This window comes from Micromys minutus, assembly GCF_963924665.1.
Source record: "Micromys minutus genome assembly, chromosome: 13".
Lineage (NCBI taxonomy): Eukaryota > Metazoa > Chordata > Mammalia > Rodentia > Muridae > Micromys > Micromys minutus.
Window position 1 is genome coordinate 39,129,837 of NC_137982.1, and position 26,134 is coordinate 39,155,970.

General features: G+C 37.4%; 1 protein-coding gene across 1 annotated transcript in view; it reads right to left on the reverse strand.

The window, feature by feature from the left end:
• The window catches only part of LOC308429186 (sodium channel protein type 3 subunit alpha), a gene marked incomplete at both ends in the record, with an annotated part of 75,918 nt that overhangs the window by 44,590 nt on the left and 5,194 nt on the right, over positions 1-26,134 (reverse strand). The window contains 12 exons of the mRNA XM_080927933.1: positions 2,349-2,587; positions 3,419-3,551; positions 4,572-4,919; positions 10,599-10,889; positions 15,531-15,737; positions 16,454-16,595; positions 19,075-19,138; positions 19,544-19,816; positions 20,625-20,716; positions 21,415-21,543; positions 24,267-24,361; positions 25,637-25,747. Coding sequence (XP_080784059.1) covers positions 2,349-2,587; positions 3,419-3,551; positions 4,572-4,919; positions 10,599-10,889; positions 15,531-15,737; positions 16,454-16,595; positions 19,075-19,138; positions 19,544-19,816; positions 20,625-20,716; positions 21,415-21,543; positions 24,267-24,361; positions 25,637-25,747 — 2,124 coding nt within the window. The remainder of the gene's footprint in view (positions 1-2,348; positions 2,588-3,418; positions 3,552-4,571; positions 4,920-10,598; positions 10,890-15,530; positions 15,738-16,453; positions 16,596-19,074; positions 19,139-19,543; positions 19,817-20,624; positions 20,717-21,414; positions 21,544-24,266; positions 24,362-25,636; positions 25,748-26,134) is intronic.

Consider the following 26,134-nt stretch of genomic DNA (forward strand, 5'->3'; position numbering starts at 1 on the left):
TTAGGCACTGAGGGTTCATTGGAGGGAAAAGAGGACACTCATTATGACTCTCTTATTGTCTTTCATATGGTAGAAGTATTAATTAGTACTAACTTTGACACATTCAATTATGAGAACAAATTTATGTCTAAATGCAAAAGGTTAAAATATTGAATACTTATGTAGCACAGAGTTTACAGACAATACAATAATCATGCTTGTCTGTGTTTTATGGTCTTAGAGAGAAATGTCCATCCGTACAAAGACACGAGGCAAGTTCAACTCATCTAGTGAGAATGATGGATAAAACACAAATGCATTCTTATACAGTCATGTGTTAGGATAGACCAAGTGTTATTACAAACTACACTACAGGTGTGCCATGATTCTAGCTAGCCCTTGATAGTCAAGGACTCAGAGGGAAGCAAAACACATGGATTCAAGTACTCCAGAGGGAACGAAAAACTGGTTTATAATTTTTTCTTTTTTTAAGATTTATTTATTTTTTTATATAAAGTACACTGAAGCTGGCTTCAGACACATTAGAAGAGGGTATCAGATCCCATTATAGATGGTTATGAGACACCACGTAGTTGCTGGGAACTATGGACACAGGACCCCTGGAAGAGCAGTCAGTGTTCTTAACCACTGTGTCATCCCAATGGGCTTTGGAGCATCCAGAGCTGGGCAGAGTTTCTTATAGTGTATGCGTTAATGCTCAGAAAGTCCCTAAAGTGTGTTCATGATCATGATTTGTGGGTTCTACAAAAGGCTTGGATAAAAGTATGAGAAATCTCTACAAAATATCATGTAGGTACAGGCGACAGTTATGGTATCTCAGTCAACCAGAGAGCAAAGAATTTTCCTATAGATCAATGAAAAAGGTATCCAATAGAAAAATAGCATCTTCAAATAGTGGGAAGTCTCACAAGGTGCAGTTTTCCACATTTTTACTGCTACTGAATGATTCAAAAGGGAAGCTAGCCAAAACCAAATAGATGAAAGCATTAAAGTGTTTGGGTGGTTTTCTTCCATGGACTTCTGTGGGCAACCAAAGGAAGCCCTGGGTATATGAAGGCTTGAGTAAATATGTATTGCTGACATGAGCCACCAAGTCAAGAACCCTGTCCTCAGAACCATGGAAAAAAATGAGCAAAGCCCTCATCCTGGAAGTTAGGAAGAAGAGCAAAGCTTTCCTCTGGTGCATGTATGTTCCATGATGTCGATAGTGTTTTCAGAATGTATTCACAGAAGTTTCTGTCTACCCCATTTTACAATTTGAAGACTTCTCCTCAACAAAGATTATTTCTACTGAGACTGACTCCTTGATTCAGCTGTGTATAATTACCATGCCTCCTTGTTTACCTGCATGGCAGAGCCCTACCTCCTTGTTCAACCATATGCAACTTCTCCACCTCTGTTCAACTCATTAATCAAAGAAGCACACTGAGCTTCCAAGGACTGAAGTTTCTCTACTAGAGAGCCCACCTACTGAATCCCAGTTAATTTGTGTCCATCTGTCTGTTTCCTTTTCTTAAGTACTTCACAGTCCCAGTCAGGGAATTCCCTGCAGCCTTACAAAGATGCAATAGCTTTCATAGAAAGATAAAGCATCCAGGTATTTACCTACAGAAGATTAAATATCAAAATAGGTATCAGTACTTTATAGTTGGCAATGAACTCTCTACTGTGAGTCACAGGCCTGGGGATGATGTTACAGATATATATGTTACAGGCTGTGAAAATGATTTCGAATACGGCAAATCATCTTGAAATATAATAGAATGAGTCAAAGTTTCCAAAATCAAATTCTAGGCATATTCGGGGAATAACAGGTTAACTGGTAACAGTGTTAAAGTCGTGAAAAAAATGGGGAGGTTACTTGTTTGAAAATACATCTTAGTATAATCTACCTTACGATCACTTATCTTCCCAAACTGAAAGTTCTACAAATGCATTTTACCCATTATTTTTTCCATTGATTGGTTAGCAGTGAAGATACTTATTATTAACTTATTCACTTCTAAAGGATAATGCCTTCTAGAAGTAAAAATTGATTCTTTGGCTATCCTTTCAGTTGGGTATGGGTTCTGTGAAGACCCTGCAAATTTAAGTCTTATGGATGTCATGTTTCCTTTGGGCCTTCATTTCCAGTATTTAATTCTTTACAGTGTGGGGACTTGTAACTCTCAGACACCAGGGTTAATCTGCAAAGATGCTGTCTTACATACTCAACCTCAACACAGATGAAATTCAGATTCTGAGGTGCGCCGTAATAATCCTTTCTTCTTGTGAAGAGAGAAGATACAGTTTGGCACAGCACAGACGGGTTTTCTTTGTTACATTGCTCCCTTCCCCGTAGCACTTACCAGGTTGCCCACAGTCAGCACACTGCTGAACTGCTCAGTCATGGGATAATGCTCCATGGCCATAAACAGTGTGTTTAATACAATGCAAATTGTTATGGCAAGATCAACGAATGGATCCATCACGATTAAATTCACAAGATGCTTCACTTTTAACCATGCATCACAGCAGTCCCAGATCAAAAACACATTGGCAAATCTGTACCAGCATGGTGGACACTTTTGTCTAGATTCTTCAAGTTCTGGTGAGTAATAAAGAGGAAAAGTATTAAATAACAGTATAAATGAATTACTGTTCCTAGTAAATGACATATTGTTTCATAAAAGATGCCTATTCAGGAACATAGAAATTCACAGTACTTGGATTAATAGACTTTGTATAAAACAATCTTATATATTTTTCCTTATTACATGTGGAAATCCGTAAAATGTTCATTAAAATAGATGCTGTTACTAACCCACTTTCTCTTAATATAAGCAAGTACTTTAAACTTAATATTCAACCTCAAAGTAAGTAATATAATGAAAGAAAGACACACTATATCACTATCAAAAAGAACTTGTGAAAGAAACTTTATGGGGATTTTACACAGTGAATAAAATCACCAAATGTTTGTGTCAAGATTCCCTTAGAGGATTTTTACAACTGTAAATACAGATCATGGGGAAAGCATATTTTGGGGACCCTCATTTGAATGGAACACAGTCTTAGCCTTGTCCAACTCATTGCTGTCCCTCTCTAACCCTGACATCACTGACCTTTACACACCAGGCTAAAACAAGAAAGGGTCACTCTGTTGGGTAATAGAACACTAGAAAATGTCTTCGGTGATACAGAATCAAGGGGGAGAAATGCCAATCAACAGGCAAAATAAAAAGTCAAGTGAAAGAGAACTAGGTTAATACTTGTTTTTATAAGCACCATGCAGATGTACATATGCCTATTTCTCTATCGCTATCTATCTCTATATATCATAATTTTAGATTCGAAAATTCATTAGATTGTTTGCAAAAGGAACAATGTTCAGAGCAGACAGTCCACGTAAAGCAGACTCTCACAGCCTGCTTCTTACCCTCCATGGTGTTGGTCAGGATACTGGCTATGCTCATGGTTCTTTGTCTTCCAGAGGAATCCTCCAGCATTTCCATCGAAATCTGGTAAGAACTTAGTCTTCTCTTCCTGACTTCCGTTTCAGTAGTGGTACCCTGCAAACCAAATACTGATGGCTCAAACCACCCTTCTCCATTGATAACACAAGAATATATAGCGTCTCTCTGGAAAATCATGCTTCATGCAAGTGTTTTTGTTCTTCAGGTAACAATTTCAGGTAATAATAAGACATTAAAACATTGAATAGATTATCCTATAACCATTTTTTTAAGAGCACATTTCCTTTGACAAGAGTTCACTGACTGGATGCAATTTTATAAAGCAACTATTTTACACAAGCATTCTAAACAATATGGCAATGTTTGGGGGAAATTTTTTTATAAGCATGCTGTCATTAGTTTTTCATTCAAATACAAATTATTCTTCAACTTATGGCAGTGAGGAATAGGTCAGTCTTTCCACAAAACTCAATATTATTATATAGTCTCAAGGCTGGGTTATTTTCTTTGAGGCTATATTGACAAACTGACATATATGGGCCATTTTTTCCATGCACAAACACAGATGTACAATGAAATGTGTGTGCTTTCCTGAAATTTCTTTATTTCCATATGATATTTAATCAACATGTTTTATTTTAGAATAACTTTTCAAATAACACTATAATATTGACAGTTGTCTAAAACTGTTCATCATCATAGATTAGCCATTATAATATTTAATTTTAAGAATACAAACATTTTAAAATATGGCCTGATGGGTAATTATATAATTTAAGGGAAAAATTAATAATGAAGATTTGATTGTGAAAGTGCTCATTGCTTTGTGTTTCTAATAAATCTACTGAAGTCGTAGATTTCTGCTTTATCTCAGATTTTAAATTTTAAGTTCTTTTAACCTAAAAATCTAATAGTTCCACACAAGTCAAGTTTGGGTTTTGCTTTGCTTTTTTGCTTTTGTTTTGTTGTTTTCTTTTGTTTTTCATTCACCTAACCATGTTACTTTAAAGCACTTTCATTTGGAGGAATTAGGATCACAGAACAGGTTCAACTGCCCAGGCCTGGATTTTTCTTTGCAATTGAAGTGTCACTAGTAGCTGATTTATGTATTATCACCTCTGGCAGAAGCTGTCCAGTAGGTGACGTAAGAGCTGATGGTCCACCTATCAAGGAAACCACACCATTGCAATCCACAGTGCTGTGCATCTTCCCATTTGCTGGAAGCCCTGGCACCATCCTGGATGACATACTGGCCTGACTAACGTTACTGTTGCGTCGCTCTCCAGGTCTGTGTGGCACAAACAGTGAGTCTCTCCTGCTCTCGCTATCTTCAAAGGTGCTGTGCTCATCATCCGCGAAGTCATTCTCAGACCCCACGTCCTTCGCCCGACCTCTGAAGCTGAAAATGCTCGTTTTGCTATTGCGTCTTGGGGAAAACAGGGAGCCACGGATACTCAAGAGAGACTGAGGAGAAAGCAAGGAAGGAAGAGATCGGGGACAGGGGTAGGGTGGGGACATAATTGTTTAATAAAAATCTTAGATTGCAGAAATCGCTTGCTTTTTGGATTGCTGTCAGCATTTTCTTAAATACAGGTAAATGGAATGCTAAGGGACACACAGGTTTGCTTTTTTATACCGAAGACCACAGTGCAAACGTCAGGATACGTTTCATTATACAGCATGCCACTCTAAGACTCCCGAATCAAAACTGACTAAATTCACAAGCACTTCATCTAAGCTTCCCTCTTGCACTGTGAGATGGAATGTGTTATCACAAAAGGAGGGGACAGGGAGAGGATACAGAAGTAGGAGGTGGCTTTCCAGACTCAGTTCTGTCATCTGAAGGGCATACAGCTTGGGGGAAACCGCCTTGAGACTGTTCAAATTCTAAATATTTATACCAAATTCAAAAAAAAAAAAACCTTAAATTGTCACCTTGATAACTACAGTACTGAAAAAGGTACCACTGTGTCTGTGTTCTCCTCAGGCTTCTACCAGGAAAGTCTCTAGACCCATTTGTCTCTACCCACATGGGAAGTGAGTCACAGAATTTATCTTCCAGATTTCCTAACCATTTCCAACAGGACTATCAGCGATTCACTTGAGCTGAGGGTCTATGTGTCACAGCAAATGTAAGAGGGATTTTAATGCTCTCTCTGGTTCTCCACCTACTAAAAATTTAACACTAGCTTAAAGAACCAAGGTATAAAAGAAGACTAGAACAAAGATGATTCTTGTGACTTCGCGTTAATGTCATTAATGAGAGCTAAGCAATTCAAAATAAAGACATCTTGGGCTTTCTTGATTTTTTTCCCTATCCTGTGCTGGCCATATAAGCCCCACCATACTCAGCATGGGCTAGGCAAGACTATCCTACTGGGCTAGATCTCCAGCCCACAAACATGTTTATCAGACACCTTTACAAATAAACCGGTAAGCTGTTCTCTAATACCAGGAAATAGCATGCATCTTATATCCCTCTTTGATTTTTTGAATGGATCTTTAACTGCATTGGATAACTCAGGATTAATTTTACTTTGGTGATAGTTTCTAAAAATACTCCTGGTCAGGCAATAAAATATTTGTTTGCTCTTTCCATCATTAATAATGATATTTCTCTTTTCCTTTCTTCTTCTCTTATTCCCTGCCTCGACTCTTTTCGTAACCACTGTAATTATATAAACATGGGCACATGCACGCTCACATGCACACAAGCATGTGCACCCATGCATGCGTGCGGACACACACACACCTAAATGCACATGCATGTACTATGTAGCCATGTGTGAAACATGGAGACAGGCACATGCTTAGTGTGCTAGTCCTTGGGAACCAGAAGCAGAAAGACTGAGAATTTTAGGTCAGTCTGTGCTGCATTGCAAGCTTCTGTCTTGAAAACAAATCAAATCAAAACAGAAGAGACTAATAGATACTAATACATTAAATATATGTATATATGTTAATATGCTAATCACGGACTGACAGCAACTGGTCCCATTTTCTCCTCCAGTAAACAGCCAAATATAACTCAGTAGAGAAAACACAGGAAAAACAGATTCAGTTTGTTTTTGTTTTTTCTTTTCTATTTCTCTGCCTCGTTAGCTTAGACTAATTGTCTTGGGTTCCATTCTTAACTCTATGATTATGAATTTCCACAGATGACTGCCTTTGTTCTTCTGAACTTCCTAAAAGGAACTTTTCATTCTGAAATGTAGCTTTTGTTGGGTAAATTTGTTTTAGGGCCCAGTAGCTGTAGGGTGTGCCAAAGCTATACTGTGTACAGCACCCAGTTCAAACAAGCGTGTGGAACCAGTGCCCAGTATGGGTTAGACTGCTTTCTTATCCAAGGCCTTCAAATCTGTGTTCTTCACTTTAGGAATACTGTTATGCTTAGTCCCACCCTTGGTGTACGGAATACTCTATTAGCTATAGGAGACTGAGTGCTTTTAAACTTCCCATACAAATCACATCGTACATTAAAAACTGTATTTTCAGAAAATTAAATTTGTAATTCTGAGTACATTTGAATACACACACACACACACACACACACACAGACACACACACACACACACATACACACACACACACACACACACACACCCCACATGGTGAAGACATAGTAGATGTAATTATGTAACTTGGATTTTCAACTCACCTTCTAGCAGTTTCTAAGCCCAGGTGGATCTCTATACTTAGAGTTTAAACTTACATTTCTTTCTGGTACAACTTTACATTAATTTCTAGGAAGGTTAAGTGTCATCATCTTATTCTACCTGAATTCTAAAACTGTCTCTGGAAGTGAGAATCTGCTTATGTTATAATTCTTTGGGGTTTGTGGTTCTACATGTATAACATATCTGAACTTGCCTTAAACTGGCATGTTTTGTGTTTTGGTATTTTACAGAGGCGGTCCAGATCTTTGAGTTTATTTGAACTTCTTTTCATTCTTTGGAAAGTATAATAATGGGTGTGGGCACAGCTTTCAAGGCAACAGAACCAGAAAAAGAAGATCACAAAAATAGTATTCAGAGAAAATAAACCAAAAATAACACCCTTGTAAGATAGGTCGACTTAAGGGAATACCCACAGCTGTGGCAAAGCCTTTTTCTAAAGAAAGCGTTTATGTTGAACCGAAGGACCGTTTCTCCTCATCTCATGCCCCTCAGAACATAAATTACAGGTGTTGGCTTCATTTTGTTTTCCTCTGTTCTAAATAGATAAGCACAGGGATTTTTTCTTAAATCTCAAGAGTCAGTGTACCGACTCTCTGTGACATAACCCTGTAAGGTCCAAGCCCAAAGTGGGTTGAGAACAGTGAAGAAGATGACGGGAATTAGCAGGTGTTGTAGTAGACTTTGTAGAATGAGAATTTGTTGGAACCCATTCAATTGTGCCACATCTCAACTTAAATATATCAGCAACTATACTTGGTTATAGCTACAAGTCCCTAAATGGGCCCAGTGCGTCCAAACAACAGGGATAAGTGTCCTGAGGGGAAAGACTTCATTATATATCTTTAACTGATTTCACGATACACAGTGACTATGTGTTATGCTGATAAAAGTAAACAATGCAATAAATGTAAAATAACATTTAAATCCACATCAGTGAAGGAAGGCAAGGTGCCCATAACTTATGGTTTCTCGGGAGATTTATATTGTTTTGAAGAGTATCCAGTTGATTAATTTTTGCTGTACCTGTTGCCTTCCTATACTCTCTTTTATTGAAGAGAAAGCCTTTTGATATCTACAAAGTACACACTCTAAAGAGTTTCTGGCATGGTCCTACTTGAGTGTGCTGTTCTAATGCCTTGTTTTCCAGTTAGATTTGGAGACAACACTCCTCAGTGTTTCCTTTACTTTCAAAGGTCTATCCATCTTGCTATCTTCTAGCCAACTAACCTAGTACCATGAATCACCTTTCATCTGCCTGTCTACAAATACAAGTGCACATACTGGTTTTGCTTTTAGTGTTCAAATATTAACTACCAGCTACCTTCTTCCTGCTCTTTCCTCTATGTGGCTCCCCTAGCACGAGCTACCCAAGCCTCCCTTACTCTATGAGGGTTTTGGGCATATTCTCACATAAGGATTTTTCAGTGTCCTTAGCCCTGGGCCCTGGAAGGGAGTTCCATGGTATATCTTCTTTTCTTGACCCCCAAATCTTAGAATTTCATTTTAAACGATCCAACCTAAAATTTTATCATCAACTGCATGGCTCCTGTTCCCACATAATTATCACCATCCAACGTAGTATGCAACATGGTCTAACATGATTATCCTAGCAACCTTTAGAATCCGTTGTAACAGTGAAAGGAATCAAATTGTTCACTAAGGAATTTTTGACGTCTAGGGAGAATTCTGTTACCTAAATGGTGATTGTGATGATTAGTGTTAATTCTCAAATTAATAGATTCTTGTACTGCCTTGAGGGTGGGCCTCTGAACATTTGTGTAGAGAGGATTGTCTTGTTTGAGTTGTGAGAAAACCAACTATAAGTGTAGGTGGCACCACTCATGGACTGAGTCCTAAACTGAAGAGAAAGGAAGGGTGGCAAGTGTGAGAACTGTGGCTCTGTTTGATGGGTATGGATACCACAGAACCAGCTGTCTCCAGCTCCCTACAATGTCCCTTTGACTTCCCAACAATGATGGACTGAAACCTGGATCCGTAAGCCAAAGTAAACCCATTCTCACTCACCGAGTCTGTGTTATCACAGCTACTGGAAAAGAAACCCAGACAGTGCTTAATAAATATTTGCTTGTTGAAGAAAGTGATGTATACATTTTTAGACAAGAAGGGGAATAATCCCACTTTCAAAAGGCATATAATTGTCATGCCATCATCAACACTATGCCTGTGCCTTCATAAATGACTGAAACCATTCAACACTTTATTTCATTCATTAGAAGTCATCAGTTTTAACTTTTCCCTAATAACATAGGATTCCTATCTAATGCTTACATAGCTCTTTAAAACAGTGAATTCAAGGCTAAAGCTGTGATTTCAAGGGTAGGCTGTAGAGTGAGGCCCTGTCAAAAAGTAAACAAAATCAGGACATGAAAATAGCCAAGTGCTCTACTGGGATAAAAATTGTGATTGCCACTCTCTCTTTTTGTCAATGTTTATGATGTCAAAGTTTATAATTTTCTTGAAGTATTGTTCCTTATTAGGATATTTTACCCTGTGGTTGACTCACAGCTTTTTGTTTTTGCTTTAAATTGGTTGTTTAATATGCTCCTCAAGGCATTGATGGCTGTGTATAGTTTTTGAGTAAATGAATATATTTGAAAATTTTGTAATTTATGGTATACAATGTACTAGTAGATAAAATAGGCCCCAAAGTACAATGATATTGTTCTCAGTTTTCAGTATTATTTACAGTTTGATATTTTTAACCACTTTTAACCCTATTTAAGTTTTTAAAAAGTCAAAACTACTTTGTTGTCTCTGGTCTAAAAGATATGCTAACTCTGGTAGTGTGTATTGGATGGTTGGCCTTAATTTCCACCACTAATTGAGTAACTCTAATGTTCCCTTTTCAAGAGCAGTTAGATTGTAATTCTTCCCTATGTAGCAATGGAGACTCCTAACTTGAGTTTTCATGCTAAAGAAACAGGCAAGTCTTGAGACATTCCTTTCCAGAATATATATATGTATATATATACACATACATACACATATACATATACATACATATATACATATACATACATATATACATACATACATATATACATATATACATGCATACATATATGCATATATATATATATATATATATATATATATATATATATATATATATATATATATATATATCTGTATCCTTAAGTTTATCAGAATATTTAATAAGGGAGAACTAAACAGAGGCTTCTTATATAAGTCCAATGACATATCTTGAGAGATCAAACATAGTTTTTAAAAAATTCAACAATCCGCTCTCAAAACTGTAAAATGTTTAAAGACAATTCTCTCAAAGTCTTCCCTGAACTGATTTTTTAAAAATCTTTTTCTAAGGCAATTAATGACATATTTTTTAAGTAACTCAGCGGTGCCAGTACCCTGTCACACAAAGGACACATTATGGAGATCTATTGAAACCTGAAGCAGTGATTTACAGATCATCAGACCCGGATACCTGGTGGGGAGAGCACAGCTTCTTGTCACCAGTCAGCGGGTTCCCGTCAAGGGAGAACAGGAAGCTTCTTCTCTTGACGCTGTCTTCTGATTCCGACTTGGGAAACCTGTCTCCATCAGCTCTGTGGTTTCCCTCCAAGTGCTCCCTCTGCCTTCTCTTCTTCCTCCGGTTCCTCCACTCCTTGGCACTCTTGGAGCTCAACTTGGAAGCTTCTGAAGAACTCTCCAGAAGCTCTCCTAACCCTCCTATTCCACTGAAGTCTCTCGATGCCGCTGAGGCCGCAGCCACTGCCTGTTGAGAATCAAGGCAAGAAGCATAAAGTAAGCACCGAGGAACAGGAAAGAAGGCCAGCATGCTGCCTCCTATGATCAATAGGAGGGGGAATCCTGTATTCTGGTTTACTTAACAATAACCCTTTTCTTTTTAAAGGGCATAACACAATGTGCATTAAAGCAAGAACAGCTCAGTGGAGCATCTGCGTTGGACAGGCCTTTAGTACTAAATTCTCTGCAGGTTAGTTCAGGTGACATTTGCCGACCCGAATGAGCGTGTCTACATTAAAAGCTCCTGTTTCCTCGCAGGTAGATGGATCCTCTTTGACCACTGTCCCTTTTCTCCCGGGAGCTGTCCCTCTTCTGTGCGATTGTGAGCCCCGTGTCCTGCTTCATTTGTTTGCTTTTCTTTGGATCTTGTGAAATTTAAAACTCAGGTGGTGGTGATATGCATTTGTAACCCTGGCATTTGGGGGGCAGAGGAAGGAGGACAGGGCTTTTGAAGCCAGCCTAAACTACATGGGTCTCGTTCCAAACTCAACCAAACCCAAACCTGTCTGTGGCTCTTTGACACGGAAGGGCCATCACAGACTGGCCAATTCTTTTTGAACTTTTTCTTGGGCTATACTTAGTCCCAAGGCTCACATCACTAGGGTGTTTTAATGTCACACAGTGCAGCACAGCACTTTGGTTTCAAAATTGTACGTGTTTACAAATTTCACACTATTTTTATAAGCGATAAGTATATCAATAAACAATGCACGGATTCTTTCCTTAAGCCTATGAGAGCCATCTCATGCATTTTCTTTGTGTATCTCAGCATCGAGCATTCTAATAAAATTTGAATTTCTGGATTTATCAATGAAACAAAGCCACTTCTGTGGGGGGCAGAGAAACCAAACCATGGCAAATGTTTTGTATTTGTATTGTAGGAATAATATTTTCAGGCTGGAAATGATTTAACCATGAATTAACAAGGATAAGAAGCAACACATGTATCCAGCCAAGTGCCCATTAAGTATGTTCCTGTTTTTAAACATAAGCTCAGAGCAAAACAAGGTTAAATTAGGAAAATATTGGTCTCATTTTTTTTACATGTGTCATCATCAAGTATAAATAATTCTAATAAATCTACATTTTTTTCCTATCTTCCTCTTGGAAGTCACATGGGCATTTCACTCTTTGCAGTGGCTGGTGCGCCGCTTGACTTAGAAAACCCTCAGTGAATGTTGGGTGTGCAAAGATTTAAAAGGCATCTTACTATCAACTGTCTGGCAGTGAGGTAGAGTGGGGGACAACTTGGTCTTGGTTTTCAAGGTCTCAGGGATGGCTGTGTGGAGGAACTGTGTTTTAGAAAGGAATACAGGTAAAGCCACTTAGCCGATTTTGTTGGCCCCTCATGCTTTGTATTTTCTGGAGCAGAAGCAAGCCCTCTTTAGTAATTCTGCTTTTCAACTTTATGTCCACCTAAAGTAAAAAGCCTTAAACTTAAAAACACCACGGTGCAGCTTCTCTGGAACCATCAGGATCCCAGTGGGCTGTTGGATACTGAGTCCCATCTTGAGTTTCATATATGTTTATATGAAGCACCGGACCCATGAAGGGTCCCAGATTTAAGCATTGCTATGATAGAAGGCCTGCCTGTAGTAACTGAAACCTTTCCACAGCATTTAGCTGTTTATAACACGGTATGAAGCACAACAGTCAATATTTCTTTGGATTCTTGGTTGTCTGTCATTTGTTGTTATGCAGACAGACGGGGAGTAGCAAAGATGCTTCCGAGTATAACTCTTCTTGTGCAATAAAGCAAGTCAAAAGTACTTGTTGGTAGCAAGTGTGGTATGCAACTTGTGTATTGTCGAATGAACGAATACACACATATCTGCTCCATCCAAGTAAAGTCCCAGTTTTCCCTTCCTGCTTGGAGAGACACTGACACGGAGCTGCCAGAGCTGATCAGTTGATCAACTTGTTTGTCTCTGGAAACCGAGGAAGTGGTGCTAATACCCTCGAGCCACGGTCCTGAAATTATCATTCACTGAAATCACTTCTGGAGTTTGTTTTGCATATGACACAATTTCCCTGTCCATTGTGAGTAACAGTCCAAACAATCCAGAACCAAAAACAGTTTTTTTTTTTTCTTTTAAGGCAACCAAAGCAACCTCCAACACAGCAAACACATTTCCATGTCATTCATCAGCTCAAATCTGACATTGGTTCGACTCTCGGAGCTTGACTGAGTCCCTCAAAAGCAGATGTTTCCTGTATTGCTCATGTTCATGCACCTGTTCCTGCCCAAGCCTTCCAGGCTACCAACTTCCTGCAGGCTCAGACGAACAGCCAATTGTTCACAATGAACATCCTAAATTCCTCTTACAGCCAATAACAGCTTAGTGCTTGATGTCTGAGTAAATGACATTTTCTTAGGTCAATTCTTCTTGACTCAAACTGTACAACTTATATTGTATCTATAAGTTCTAAAAGACACAGTCACATGACTAGTCCTTCATTTTAAACACGGAATCAAGTTAAAACCCCATTCGAAGTCATAAGACATGAACTATACATGCTCCAATTCTATCATTTTGTAGTATATCTATTAAATGTCATGATTTCAAATAGCTTTTGCTAATATTTGCCCAGTAGACCTAATGAGCCTGGAATCAGCTAAACTGGGCAATATTGAAGTTTAAAAGTCCCTAATAAAGTAAAGGGTACAATTACAGGGGTTGAGAATAGAATATGTTGGTCTGATGTTAGTTTTCCCATGTTTAAAACTTACATTTCATCTAATAAATCCACTGAGTTGTGTACATTTTATTTCTACAAAACAAGGAAGCCTATAGGACCCTGAACAAACCTTAAACACAAATGAAAGCAATGCTATGTTTCATGAGGTCATTGGCTAGAGGACACATTCTAAAAGGTCCTAAGTAATGGAAAGACCTGGTCCTCATGAGGTATGAGGTATACACAATCTCATGGTTCACCAAGTAACTGTTTTTCTCCCCATCACTCACAAGTCATTATTAGCCATGTTATCAATACAGAACCAAAATGGACTAAGTACTCTGAGTTCCAGTGTCCCTCCCATAAACTATGTTTTAAGTCACCTAAAGCTAACATCATATCCAGTCATGTTGGTTTGATCACTACAATTCAATAATTGATAATTTAGTGCAGAATGGCACATTTTGGATGATTTGAAAATGAGGTAGACAACCAACTCCTTTAAACTCTTATTATATAGTCTAAACCTATAGTGCTAAGTGTAAGGAATAATATATATATAGGAATAATATATATTCCTATAGTGTAAGGAATAATATAACTAATTCATCAGCTAGACAGGATAGAGTATACAACCAGATTCACATATGGGCACTAACTTCTGACAAAAATACCAAGTCAATTTAGCAGAGAAATTATATTGTATTCCCCAAATAGCTTTGAAAATTTCCTACGTATATAATATAACTAACATTTTATGCATGCATACACATAGAATGTGAATTTAGCACAAGGTAATGCAGAAAGTTGCATAACTTTGGGAGACAGTATGGGGCAAAATTGAGGTGCTTATTTAAAAACAGTCTAGGTGCATTGAATCCAACAAAACCAAAGGAAAGTAATAAACTCTGCTTTATGAAAAGAAAACCATTTGCTTTCAATTTATTATCAGATGAATGGAAAACCTGCACCACCAAAACATACATATGTCAAAGACTTGTGCCTCTAGTGCCCAATGACCATGTCAGACTCACTAAGAAAATAAAGAACGTTAAAAATGAAAACAAAGCCAAACAAAGGGAAAGGAAAGAGGAGGAAGTGTCTGAAGGTTTCAGGACAGACTTCAGAAAAGAAAGGTACAGAAGAAAAAAACACAGAAGGTTGTTCTGCTTTGTTCATTGTTAGAAAAGTACACGTTATAACTGTAAAGAAATACTTATAATCAAGGCCCACAAAAAAGACTAACCTTGCCCAACGTTATCAGGGATGGGAGGGACGGAGGGAGGAATGACCACAATGACAGTCATTGGTTCCTGCTCCATCTGCCCACAACCTTCACCTAGCAGTAACTAGAGTGCACACCCACATCTTATAATCCAGTCTCATGTTCCCTCCTCTTCAAAGTATAAATTTCTCAGTCACCATGTCTCTAGCTTAAATAAACATCAGTACTGAAAAAAAAAAACATTGTTACTTAATTTAAACGCCTTTCTGGTACCTTAGTTGGAACAGCTATATAGAATATAGAAACTCCAGAGAAGCCTTTAAAACAAACAGCCATTCACACAGGTTTCTTGAAAACTTTAAAGATGAATGAAGTACAGAACACAGCTTCATAGATTGCTGGTGAGATGGTACATGAGTAGTTGGAAAGCTTAATTGTGTTTCTTACATTCCACCCTCAGTTTTCATGAGAATATTTCATAAGAAAATTCACCTCTGATGAATACCAGTCTGGATGCTAATCACTTTATGAAATCTAAAATGTTTATTTGATTCCAATTCTATGAACAATTTGAAGTTTGAATAGTTTGGAGACTCCTAACATCAATAGCTTCATACAATACAAAATAGTAACTCCAGCTCGGTAGCAGGAAAAGATCCCTAGTAAGAAACTAAAGGAGCAATAAAGAACCAACTATCATCATACCTGAGCCTCCTCCTGCTGCTTTTTCAACTGTTCCAACATCTGCTGAAACTCTGCCTCTTTCTGTTCAGCCTCCTCCAATGTGGCCTGATTCTGTTCCTCATAGGCCATGGCCACCACAGCCAGGATCAAGTTCACCAAATAAAATGAGCCCAAGAAAATTACCAGGACAAAAAATATCATGTAGGTTTTCCCAGCTGCACGCAATGTCTAGTGTAGAAAAGGGATAATTTCGTTAATGTTTTACTATAGTATCCCTCAAGAAAAAGCAGACTACAATAACTAAAAATCAGGAAATTGGTGGTTTTTTAATATACAGCTATTTTGACCAAATTTTTTTTGGTGTTAAAATGAACAAAAATGTACACACAAACATAGCAATCAATTTGCCGGCAGTATGCCATGTCATTTGACGTGAATACATTTCAAAATAGTAGTTATTCAATCTATATTAAAGTATCATTATTAAAGTTTCAAAAGCAGGACAACGCTATAAATGCCATGCCAGTATATAGATTTAGTTAAATGTTCTTTATATAAGAAATTCTCCATACATGCATTTGTATAATGTATATATATACTCCAAATAAGAAGCTCCCCATGTTTTTTTTTTTTTTCTGTGTCTATTTTTACATGTCTGTACTTCCAGAAGAAAGCCCATAGGCAGAGGGTGTTTTATCTATGAAACTTACAATAGTGTGTGTATATGTGAGTTTGTATATGAGTGATATGGGAGCGAGGGAGAGGCAATGGGGAGTGGGAAACGCAAGGGCAGGGAAGGGGGGAAGAGAAGAGGAGCATGTGGAGGACTCCCTTCCCACTAATAGCAAGACATCCTTAGTGTCTCTGGGTGTTATGAATTAGTACTTAGCATTTTGTATGAGTTCATCAACACAAATCCTACTCAGGGTGCATTAAGTCCATACCAACTGGTAAAGGTTCTCCCAGTAGTCCTGAGTCATGAGTCGAAAGAGTGATAAGAAGGCCCAGCTGAACGTGTCAAAGCTGGTGTAGCCATAGTTGGGGTTTCGTCCAGCCTTCACACAGATGTACCCCTCTGGACATTGTCTGGGAAAGAAAGAAGCAATGGTGGGGGTGGCAGAGACAGTGCAGCTATGTCTCCCAATCACCCTTTATTTATGGGAATTGTCAAAAGCCAGAGTCATTTCATTTCCAGAACACTCTAGCTGATTGCTCACAGGTGAAATCTGTTAGAGACAGCAGCCAAAAAATGGAAGAACAAGAGAGCCAATTTTATGGCCATTTAGAAAAGCAAGAGGGAAGCAGCCAGACATTTCCCGCTCTGATGTCATCGTTACTCACTTTTTACAAAGGGCTAAGAACTAATCATTTAAAAATAAGAAGAAGAAACCATCAACAGATGAGAAATAATTCAGTGAGATCACCTGTTAGCCAGCTCTGTACAGTTGTCTAAAATAACCACACATTTCCGAACTTGTGATCTTATGGGAAACGATGAAGATGGTATTTCCTGTATCATGATGGTCAGGCTTTAATGTCAACACATCATGGTTAAGTATGGTCTTTGCTCATGTCCTCAGTCTTTCCTTAGCACCCTTCTGTCTCAGGTTTCTCCACTCTTGAGTTTACATTTTCCTTCCTTTCTAGACTCTACTCTTTGGAATAGAGTGAGAATGTTCCGTGAATACTTAATAGCTTAGAAGTGGTGATTTCTTTGAAGGCAGGGTATGTCCGAAATCTACCTGGGACTTTACTGTATAGGATGTTTGTCTGCAGTCACTAAGTTTTCACATCGGTATATAGTCATCGGTATTTATTTTATATTTTGAATGGTATTTTATGTCTTGCTAAAAACTGCCATCTTTGATCTCTGGAAACTGTTTGAATTGGCACTTAAAACAGATAATCTCCATGATTTCATACCTTGTTTTTGTTTTTATTCACCAGCACATCTTAACCTTCTAGTGTATTTCAAACTAATCTCTATTTCCTGGGGCAGTGCTAGTCTTCAGTGTGCCTCTGCCAACCCTGGTTCTTCTTCTGGAGAATAGTATCAGAAACCAATCATGGTAGCACCTGGCCTTTATTGCTAGTAAACCCTTAGTACTTCTTGGCCCTTCCCTCAGCTGGTGGAACAAGAAGGTACGTGTGTGCATTTTGACTTGTAATGTGCACACACACAAACACATGAATATTTGTACATGTAAGCATTTCTGTTGAGCTGCACTTGAAGTACCTCTTTTACCAAGAACTCTAACCCACCAGCACAAGGATCATTCTAGACCTTTCCCATTGCTTGTTTGTAACTGTTCTCGCTCACAGTGAGCAGGCTGCCTCACACCATCTCTCTCTGTTTCCTTGGCTGCTCAACAATAGCGTATACACACAGGGGCTTCGTGATTGGCCATCCACAATATGGTGGGAGACACTTCATTGCTAGGCAACTGCTCCTTTCTCCTAGTGTCACAGGCTTTACTCCCTAAGGTACATTTAGGAATGTACCTCCACTGCTCTCTTTAACTCACATTAAAGTTCGTTTCATGTATTAGTGCTATCCTTAAATTCTCTTGTCATATGCATTTTTTTTTTTTTAGTTTCATTGTGGGATCTCCAAACCTACCTTCCAAAGCTTGATCAATTTTTTTTAATATGTCTCCCATCACTTGACAATAGCTTGATGTTTGTATGATCACAGAATCAGATGGAACACTCTTTTCTCCTGAAATATACTGTGATTCACAAGGTTCTCTCCCCATCTGCGTCCCTTTAAGCCCTGAGCTTTTGTTCATCTCTGTTGTTTCGTCTTTTTCAGACAACACATGGTTAGAATCTTGTAGTGCATAGCTTCTTCAGGTTGAATTTTTTTATCTTCCTCATGTATGAGCATGAGTTTTAGATTCATTCATCATTTAACAATATTTCGTTATAATGTGCATACAACAGCTTATGTGTTTATTTGCAGATGCAAAGACATCTCAGCTGTTTCCATTTTGGTCTGATTTATGTGTACAGCTGAGGACCATGTTAGCATGCAGATTTCTGGGTAAATGTGTTTTTTTGTCCTTCCTTCCTTCTTTCTTTCTTCTTTCCTTCCTTCCTTTTTCTTTCTTTCTTCTTTCCTTCCTTCCTTTCTTCCTTCCTTCCTTCCTTCTTTCTTTCTTTCTTTCTTTCTTTCTTTCTCTTTCTTTCTTTCTTTCTTTCTTTCTTTCTTCTTTCCTTCCTTCCTTTTTCTTTCTTTCTTCTTTCCTTCCTTTTTTCCTTTTTCTTCCTTTCTTCCTTCCTTCCTTCCTTCCTTCCTTCCTTCCTTTCTTTCTTTTGTAAATGTATTTTCTAACTACCTGGCTTATCTGGCAGTATGGTGGTGTGACTATGTTTATTCTCTAAAAATCTTCCAAACTCTCTTTCCAATGCTCATCTATGGCTCAGAGACTGCACTTCCTAAAGAGAGACAGTCATTCTTTATTATTTACACATATGGCATTTCTCCCACCTCTTCTACATTATTTATTATTATTATTATTATTATATTATTAGTAGTAATAACAATGTACTATTTTCTCCTTACCCTGCATCGGAGCCATTTCCACAGAGTAAAGGATCTTTTTGTCCATCCAAAACATAAAAGTGGCCTGTTAATATAAAAAATAACCAATTTGATTCCATAATAAATCTATTTATTTTAACGACAGAGCAGAGTTTGGGGCTGATGTGCTGAGATGACTCACAGGGAAAAGGTGCTTGCTTTTGACCTGGATCACCTGAATTTGATCCCCAGGATACACACTGTTAGATGGAGAGAAGTGATTCCCACAATCCCCCTGACCTTCATGTGTGCATTTGTGCACAGGTACATCCACACCTCCCCCTCAATAATGTTTTTAAATAATTCATCAGTTTGATTATATTAGTCACTTCCCAATGGCTCATCAATAAAATCTATCTAGAAAGTGGCTTTCAAACACAGTCTGGATTGTTTACAGTTGAAAACTCACTCAGTGACACTAAGGCTAACCCACAGTGGCAACGAGTCTTACTGTCATCTGCGATATAATCCTTCCAGTTGAATGTGCTCATTGTTATATTAACAAATGTCCCATTTGAATCCATTGTGCTATTGAAGTAGGAAGTAGTGTTGGTTACAAAAGCAGAATCGCTCGGAGGCCACTGCAAGCATTTATTCCTCAGGTTGCCCATGAACAGCTGCAGCCCGATTAGAGCAAACACACTGAGACAGAACACAGTGAGGATCATGACGTCAGACAGCTTCTTCACCGACTGGATCAGGGCCCCCACGATGGTCTTTAAACCTTTAAAGAGAGAACTATATGTCAGCTTAGGAGTGCAGTATATGACAAGAGCTCTTCTTAATAGGTGCACACATTCTACAGCCTCCATGAATGGTAGTTTGGTTACATAGACGTAAAAGGTTTACATACAGTCTCATGACTTGCAAACAGATGGAAGGCTGACCACTTCTATATAAACACCATGCTGCCAGAGGGTTCTGAACCAATGTTCTCAAATCTTTAGGAAGTTCTGTCTGTGTGTTATCAAGTGTTGCCCCAAACATGTGGAATACTAAATTACTTTTTCTTTCCATTTTTGTGCTTCATGAAGCTGTTTCTCTCAACCCATTCTTTCTGCCAGCTTGCAACTAGCAGCAAATTAAAAGGCAAAAAGAATTTTAAGGCCATAAAGATCCCATGCCACACACATGCCGCTCCATAGCCTTTTCTCCTTTATGAATAATGATCTATTTTTGAAATAGATCTGGAGCAAATGGTAAAATACAGGACAGTCAGTAAGGGCATGACATCAAAGCTTTATCCGAGTGCAGGAGAAGACATAGATCTTAAATGCAGGAGATTACAAAAACACTCATCAATGATATGTGGATATCTCATGCGACTTTCTGTTAAACTCAGAGGCTGACTTTATGAGTAAAGTTGAAATCATCATTGTTTTAAAAGAACTGAACAAACACTGAAACACTGTCTGCCATTTTCTGAATGTGACAGACCGGAACAGAAATCCACATGGCCAATGGTGGGGTAGCGATTCCAATATGATTATGGTATAATTAAAGTCAGCCTCTGTGTTTAACCTAGCTCTCACCTGGAATGACTGAAATTGTTTTCAATGCTCGGAGAACTCTGAACGTTCTCAGCGCTGAGACATTGCCCAGGTCCACAAACTCTGTCACATATCTGTAATAGGGAGTTCACACACAAACACAATAACACACAAGAAAAGTTGGAGATATAAGGGCCTACCACCTTACACCGTTTTCTTCTTACCTGGAATTACAGAAATAGTTTTCAGAGCTCTCAGGACTCTGAAAGTTCGAAGAGCTGAAACATTGCCTAGGCTTACAAATTCTGTTACATACCTGTAGGATTAAATCAGAGTTACTGATAGTTTTGGCAAAGTTCATTTTAAGTGACTATTGCTGGGTTGGCATCTAAAGCCCCTTGAGATATTCAAACAGGATTGATAGAAAGCTCAGGATGCCAAAGGCTAAAAGCTGCCTTTAAGGGAAAAAATATATAGCTTCATTTTAATGTAATGTTCATCTACATGACAGTGGTTGTTTGTAAAACATATCATGGCACTTTAGTTTCTATTAAATTGTAGTTAATAAGTAACTTGATTTTGATGAGGAAAAAGTGGTGGGATATAAAATATCTCTATTTATTGCTCAAAGACTAAGAGGCAATAAAATAATTTCATATGTTGCTAATTTGTTGGACATACCTACTTTTTATTAGTTAGTCTAATTCATATTATCATAATGTATCTTACTAACAAAGAAGCTTCGTATTCAAAACATGTCTTAAATTGATTTGTAAAGCAAACTTTTTCATCCCTTTGAATTTGCCAGACTTAAAAAAAAAATATTACTCACGCCATCACGATGACACTGAAATCCAGCCAGTTCCATGGGTCACGAAGGAATGTGAAATCTTCTAAGCAAAACCCTCTAGCCAAGATCTTTATAAGTGACTCAAAGGTATAGATCCCAGTGAATGTATACCTAGAAAAAGTACCCAGGCCAAGTTAACAACTCACAAAAAGTTAAAGAGATGGTTTTTGTGAGCATGACCAACACTAGCTCTTTTTCCCCCTTAGTTTTACAAAATAAAGTTTCTTATTTGTACTTACCTAAGAATCTTAATTTAATTATTCTTATCAGACTGAGTGAAGTATTAAACTTAAGAGAAAATAATACCTTTGTCATAAATGTGTACTTCAAAGCTGTTGTTAAGCTGCTTACATTTTTATAACAATAGATTCTTGGAGGAGTTCGGGAGAATGAATAGGATCAAAATTCACTGTGTGAAATTCTCAAAGAATTAATAAAGACGTTCCTAAAAAGAAGAATAGTTTTCCATATTCTGTGCCCACAAGAACTAGCCAAACTTTAACTTCCAGTAACCAATAGTTGGTGTCTTCTTTGAGAGGCCACACGGTGTGCATTCAGTTATTTATATTGAAATATTCCTATTCAAGTTTTCAATGGCTAAACACATTCAAAGTTATTACAATGGATTGGATATACATTTCATTTCTTATTCTTTTTTTTGAACGACTTTATTTTACAAAACAAAGATAAATGTACAGATTTTAAACATATTTTGCTTAAAATTATACATTTTTGTCAGTACTGTTTTTTCAGATATTAAAATAATTTTTACATAAAACTATGTGAATATATTTTTTAGTCAGTACTTGATTTTTTCAAGGGCTTGACAGTATGCATTGAAAACCTAATAGTTACAATGAGCATAAAGTACATGCAAAACAAAACGCAACATGGAAATTGTCAAAGTCTTCTTGTTTTGTAAATATATATATATATATATATATATATATATTGTTTTCTTTATTTCCTGGACTTCATACAGTCTGTGAGTTGTTTCTGGGAGAGTGCAAGCCTCTGGGGTTAGCATCCCAATATCAGTGACTGCATATTATGTCTGTTCTTTTGTGACTGGGTTATTCATTTCTTATTCTTAAGAGTCAGGTAGAGAATTATAAAACTGCCTCCCATCTGTTTCTCTGTCTCCTTCACGTATATGTTTATGATCACATAAAATGTATCAGTTTTTAAGTATTCGTGTTTGCCTAAAATCCTCAGATCACAGATATTCTAAATTCTTTAATCTAATTTTCTATTTAAATTTGCTTGAAATCCAGCTTCAGCCTTCAAGTGGGGCAAACAGCTTTTGAGTTTGTGGTCTGACTTCGTGTGTTCCAGCCCATTTTTCTGTGTGATGACAGAGTTATTTCTTAAGTTATTTTTGTCTCTTCCAAAAATAGTGGGAAGTACTTGTTTTTTAAATATCATGTCCTTTAAAAGCACAATTTGAGTGTAGTTTTCAGAGTATGTCATCTAAGAAACATTTGATTGTCTTATGGCAACTCATTGTGTTTTATAGGCTAAATTGCTTGATATGTGCGAAGTGTTAGAATCAGTGTTTGTAAAATGCTTTTGTGTGAGACATTCTCTCATAAGGAGGTCTAAAGAAACAGTTGCAGAAATCATTATATTTAGTTTCCCAAGCACATTCTCTCTCCATCCCTCACCCCCACCCAACCCCAGAGGTTACAGAGGCAGAAAGTATAATGGGTACTGAGGAAGTAGCTGGGTGTTAGGAAGAGAAGCATTTTACTACGTGATGCTTGTATTTCAGTTTGGATGTCTGGGAACTATGTGAAGTAATCAGTTTTTATCTCAGAGCTGGGTTTTCTTCCTGCCCTCTCTTTTCCTTAGATTCCACAGTGATTTGTTTCTGTTTGGCTTCACTAGTTGCATTTTATTTATTTATCTGCAGTGACAGCCACAATTGTTCTTGTCTCCTGCTACAATGCAAACAACAACATCCAGAACTACCAGTTGTTGCTGATTAGAAATGTTGTACAGTTACCTAACTGAAATGTACAAGACAAAATCTCTGGGACACTCAAACTGTTTTAATAGCATGTATAACATCTCAAAGATGCTACTTTTTGCTTAAAAAAAAAAAAAGACATTCAGGGCTAGACAGATGGTTGGTCTCTCAAATGACTATGATTGCATTTTTTGTACTCCAGTTCAGGGTATTTAACACTTTCTTTTGATCTCTTTGTGTACTACGTGTATGTGTTGTATAGACATATATGCAGGCAAAACACTCATATACACATACGAATAAAAAAATAAAATAAAAAGATTCATATCCAAATATCTCCTTTACTTAAGCTTTCATATTATATTATTAAAATTAAATGAAATTTATAGGTGCCTAAATGCCTCATTTAGTCTTATTGGATAAAGTTTATACAGAGTCAAAGTTTATAAGTGTTTCAGTTTTGTTAACTGTAAGTCATAAAGGGTACCTGGTAGTTCAGCTGAAAAATCTGCCTCAACCTAAGAATGGGATCCATGATGACAATAACATCTAGTTGAAAATATTTTTAAATATTCTAAGTGTTGTTTTGCTAAAATATAAATTGTTGACAAATGGTGGCTTACAATGGGGAGGTAATCTCATGGTAATCTCCAAAAGTACTGAAAATAAAAATTGATGTTGTTCGCTTGGATGCCATTCTCGAAACTACAGAATAAATACAGACAAAGTGTTCAGCGCGACTTCAAAAAGCAGAAGGCACAAGTCAGACCAGTACCACAAAGAGATTGCCAGGGAATCTGAGTGTGTGTCTGTGTGTCTGTATGTCTGTGTGTGTGTTTCATCCCAAAAGCATAGTTCTACTTACTCCACATTCTTTGTCCAGTCGGGAGGATTACTCAACGTCATAAATACACAGTTGGTCAAAATAGTGCACATGATTAACATGCTGAATAAAGTAAACTGTGGTTAAGGAATAAAGGTCAATTCATCAGAGACACCAAAGGTCTATCCAACACAAAAGATTCAAAAGTACAGTTTAAGTACGAAATCAATCTTACTTAGCTGGGTTAAGACCATGGTTAATAAGAAAAGACAAAGCCTGCCTTATGGCTTACTATTCTCCCCAAAAGATTAGGAACTGATTAGGAATTCTCTTGTAATCAGGTCCTGAAGCAGCCTCATAGTGATGTAACTCATTTCTTTATAGTTAACAGCATGCTGTGTGTGGGATGTTTGTGCTGATAAAATGGAATCATTAGCTATTCTGGTAGGAACATTGGTCTTGCTAGTTTAATACAGATTTCACTACACAGAAATTCATGTGACAAATAATTTTATTTTAAAATATAAATACCTTCTAATACCAAGCTTGAGAAAGAGAGAATTCATAAGGATGCCAAAAGGTTATCATCCCCTGTTTTCTGTATCCATATGATAATGTGTCTTACTTTATATAAGCCTATTCTGAAGTAGCCTATAGAAAAGGCCCACTACAGAACACCATTTAAACATATTTGTCGTTACTTCAGGGTCTATTGTAATCTATACTTATTCTTCCCATAACATGAAGTTTTTACTATTATACTATACACCTATATATGCCATGCTAGGACTCAAATTTAGCCCCTTGAACATGCTGGGCTAGTTTTGTATCACCAAGTCATGTCACAGACCCATAAAAAATTTCAAGGTTGGTGACTTTTTAATATATTATTATCCAAGTACATAGACTCATAGCAGTTTCATGAATATTTAAAGAAGGAAGAAAAGAGAAGAAAGAAGCAAACAAGAAAGAAACGGGAGAATATGGGGAAGTAGGAGGGAAAGGAAGGAGGCATCACCATAGGTGATACCTATGGTGACACTGTGCATTCTATGTGGTATAATGCACTGTAATAACTGTAGTAGGCCAGGCTTCTTCACAATAATAAATGGCTTAGTTGAGGATGAGAACAGAACAAGGATTAGCACTTCTCTTGCTGTACAACATGGTGAGTTCATCGGCAAACTTGCTACCATGCTTCATCCTCGCTTTTAGAACCAAGATAATAATTTCATGATAAACTATATGCACTTTGTAAACAACAGAAGGCCAATGGAAATCAATTGCTTAAACTAGCAATGTTATAGTTTGCTGTAAAGAAATTTTAACAAATATAAAAACCTTAGAAGGGCATTTCGTTGAAAGCCAGCTGTTGGAAATGAAATTTCTGCACGAAAAGGATATGAGTGTACCAAAATCTTAATAGCAATTTTCCTAACGGGGTTTAGTGGAGTTAAAATATACAAGGCGGAGGTGGCGCTGAATCGAAAAATTGCCTTCCCTTTATTCAACACTACAAACGTCTGAAAAAGAAAATACGAGAGAGATTACTAAATTAGACATGCGGGCTTATTTGAAGTGTTTACGACACATATCAAGAACTTTTACCTAATTTTTTTTGTACAAATGTGTTCATTTAGACCAGTTGGAACATTGCCAATATCTTGTTTAATAGGCATAGGATAAGTATTTCTCCCCTGTAGAAATAGCCACACAAAGGCCCAGTGGACCTTACCTGCCTGTAAGTCTCCGAACTTGATACAAACTTAAATATTTTTAAAAAATTAAATTAAAGAACTTTTCAAGGTTCATGTCTATCTGAGGTTTGTCATCTGTTTCCAGCTTTGGTAGCTGTTCAGATCATTCAGTACATATAAGTGTTAAGGTCATCTTTTATGGATATCATTATT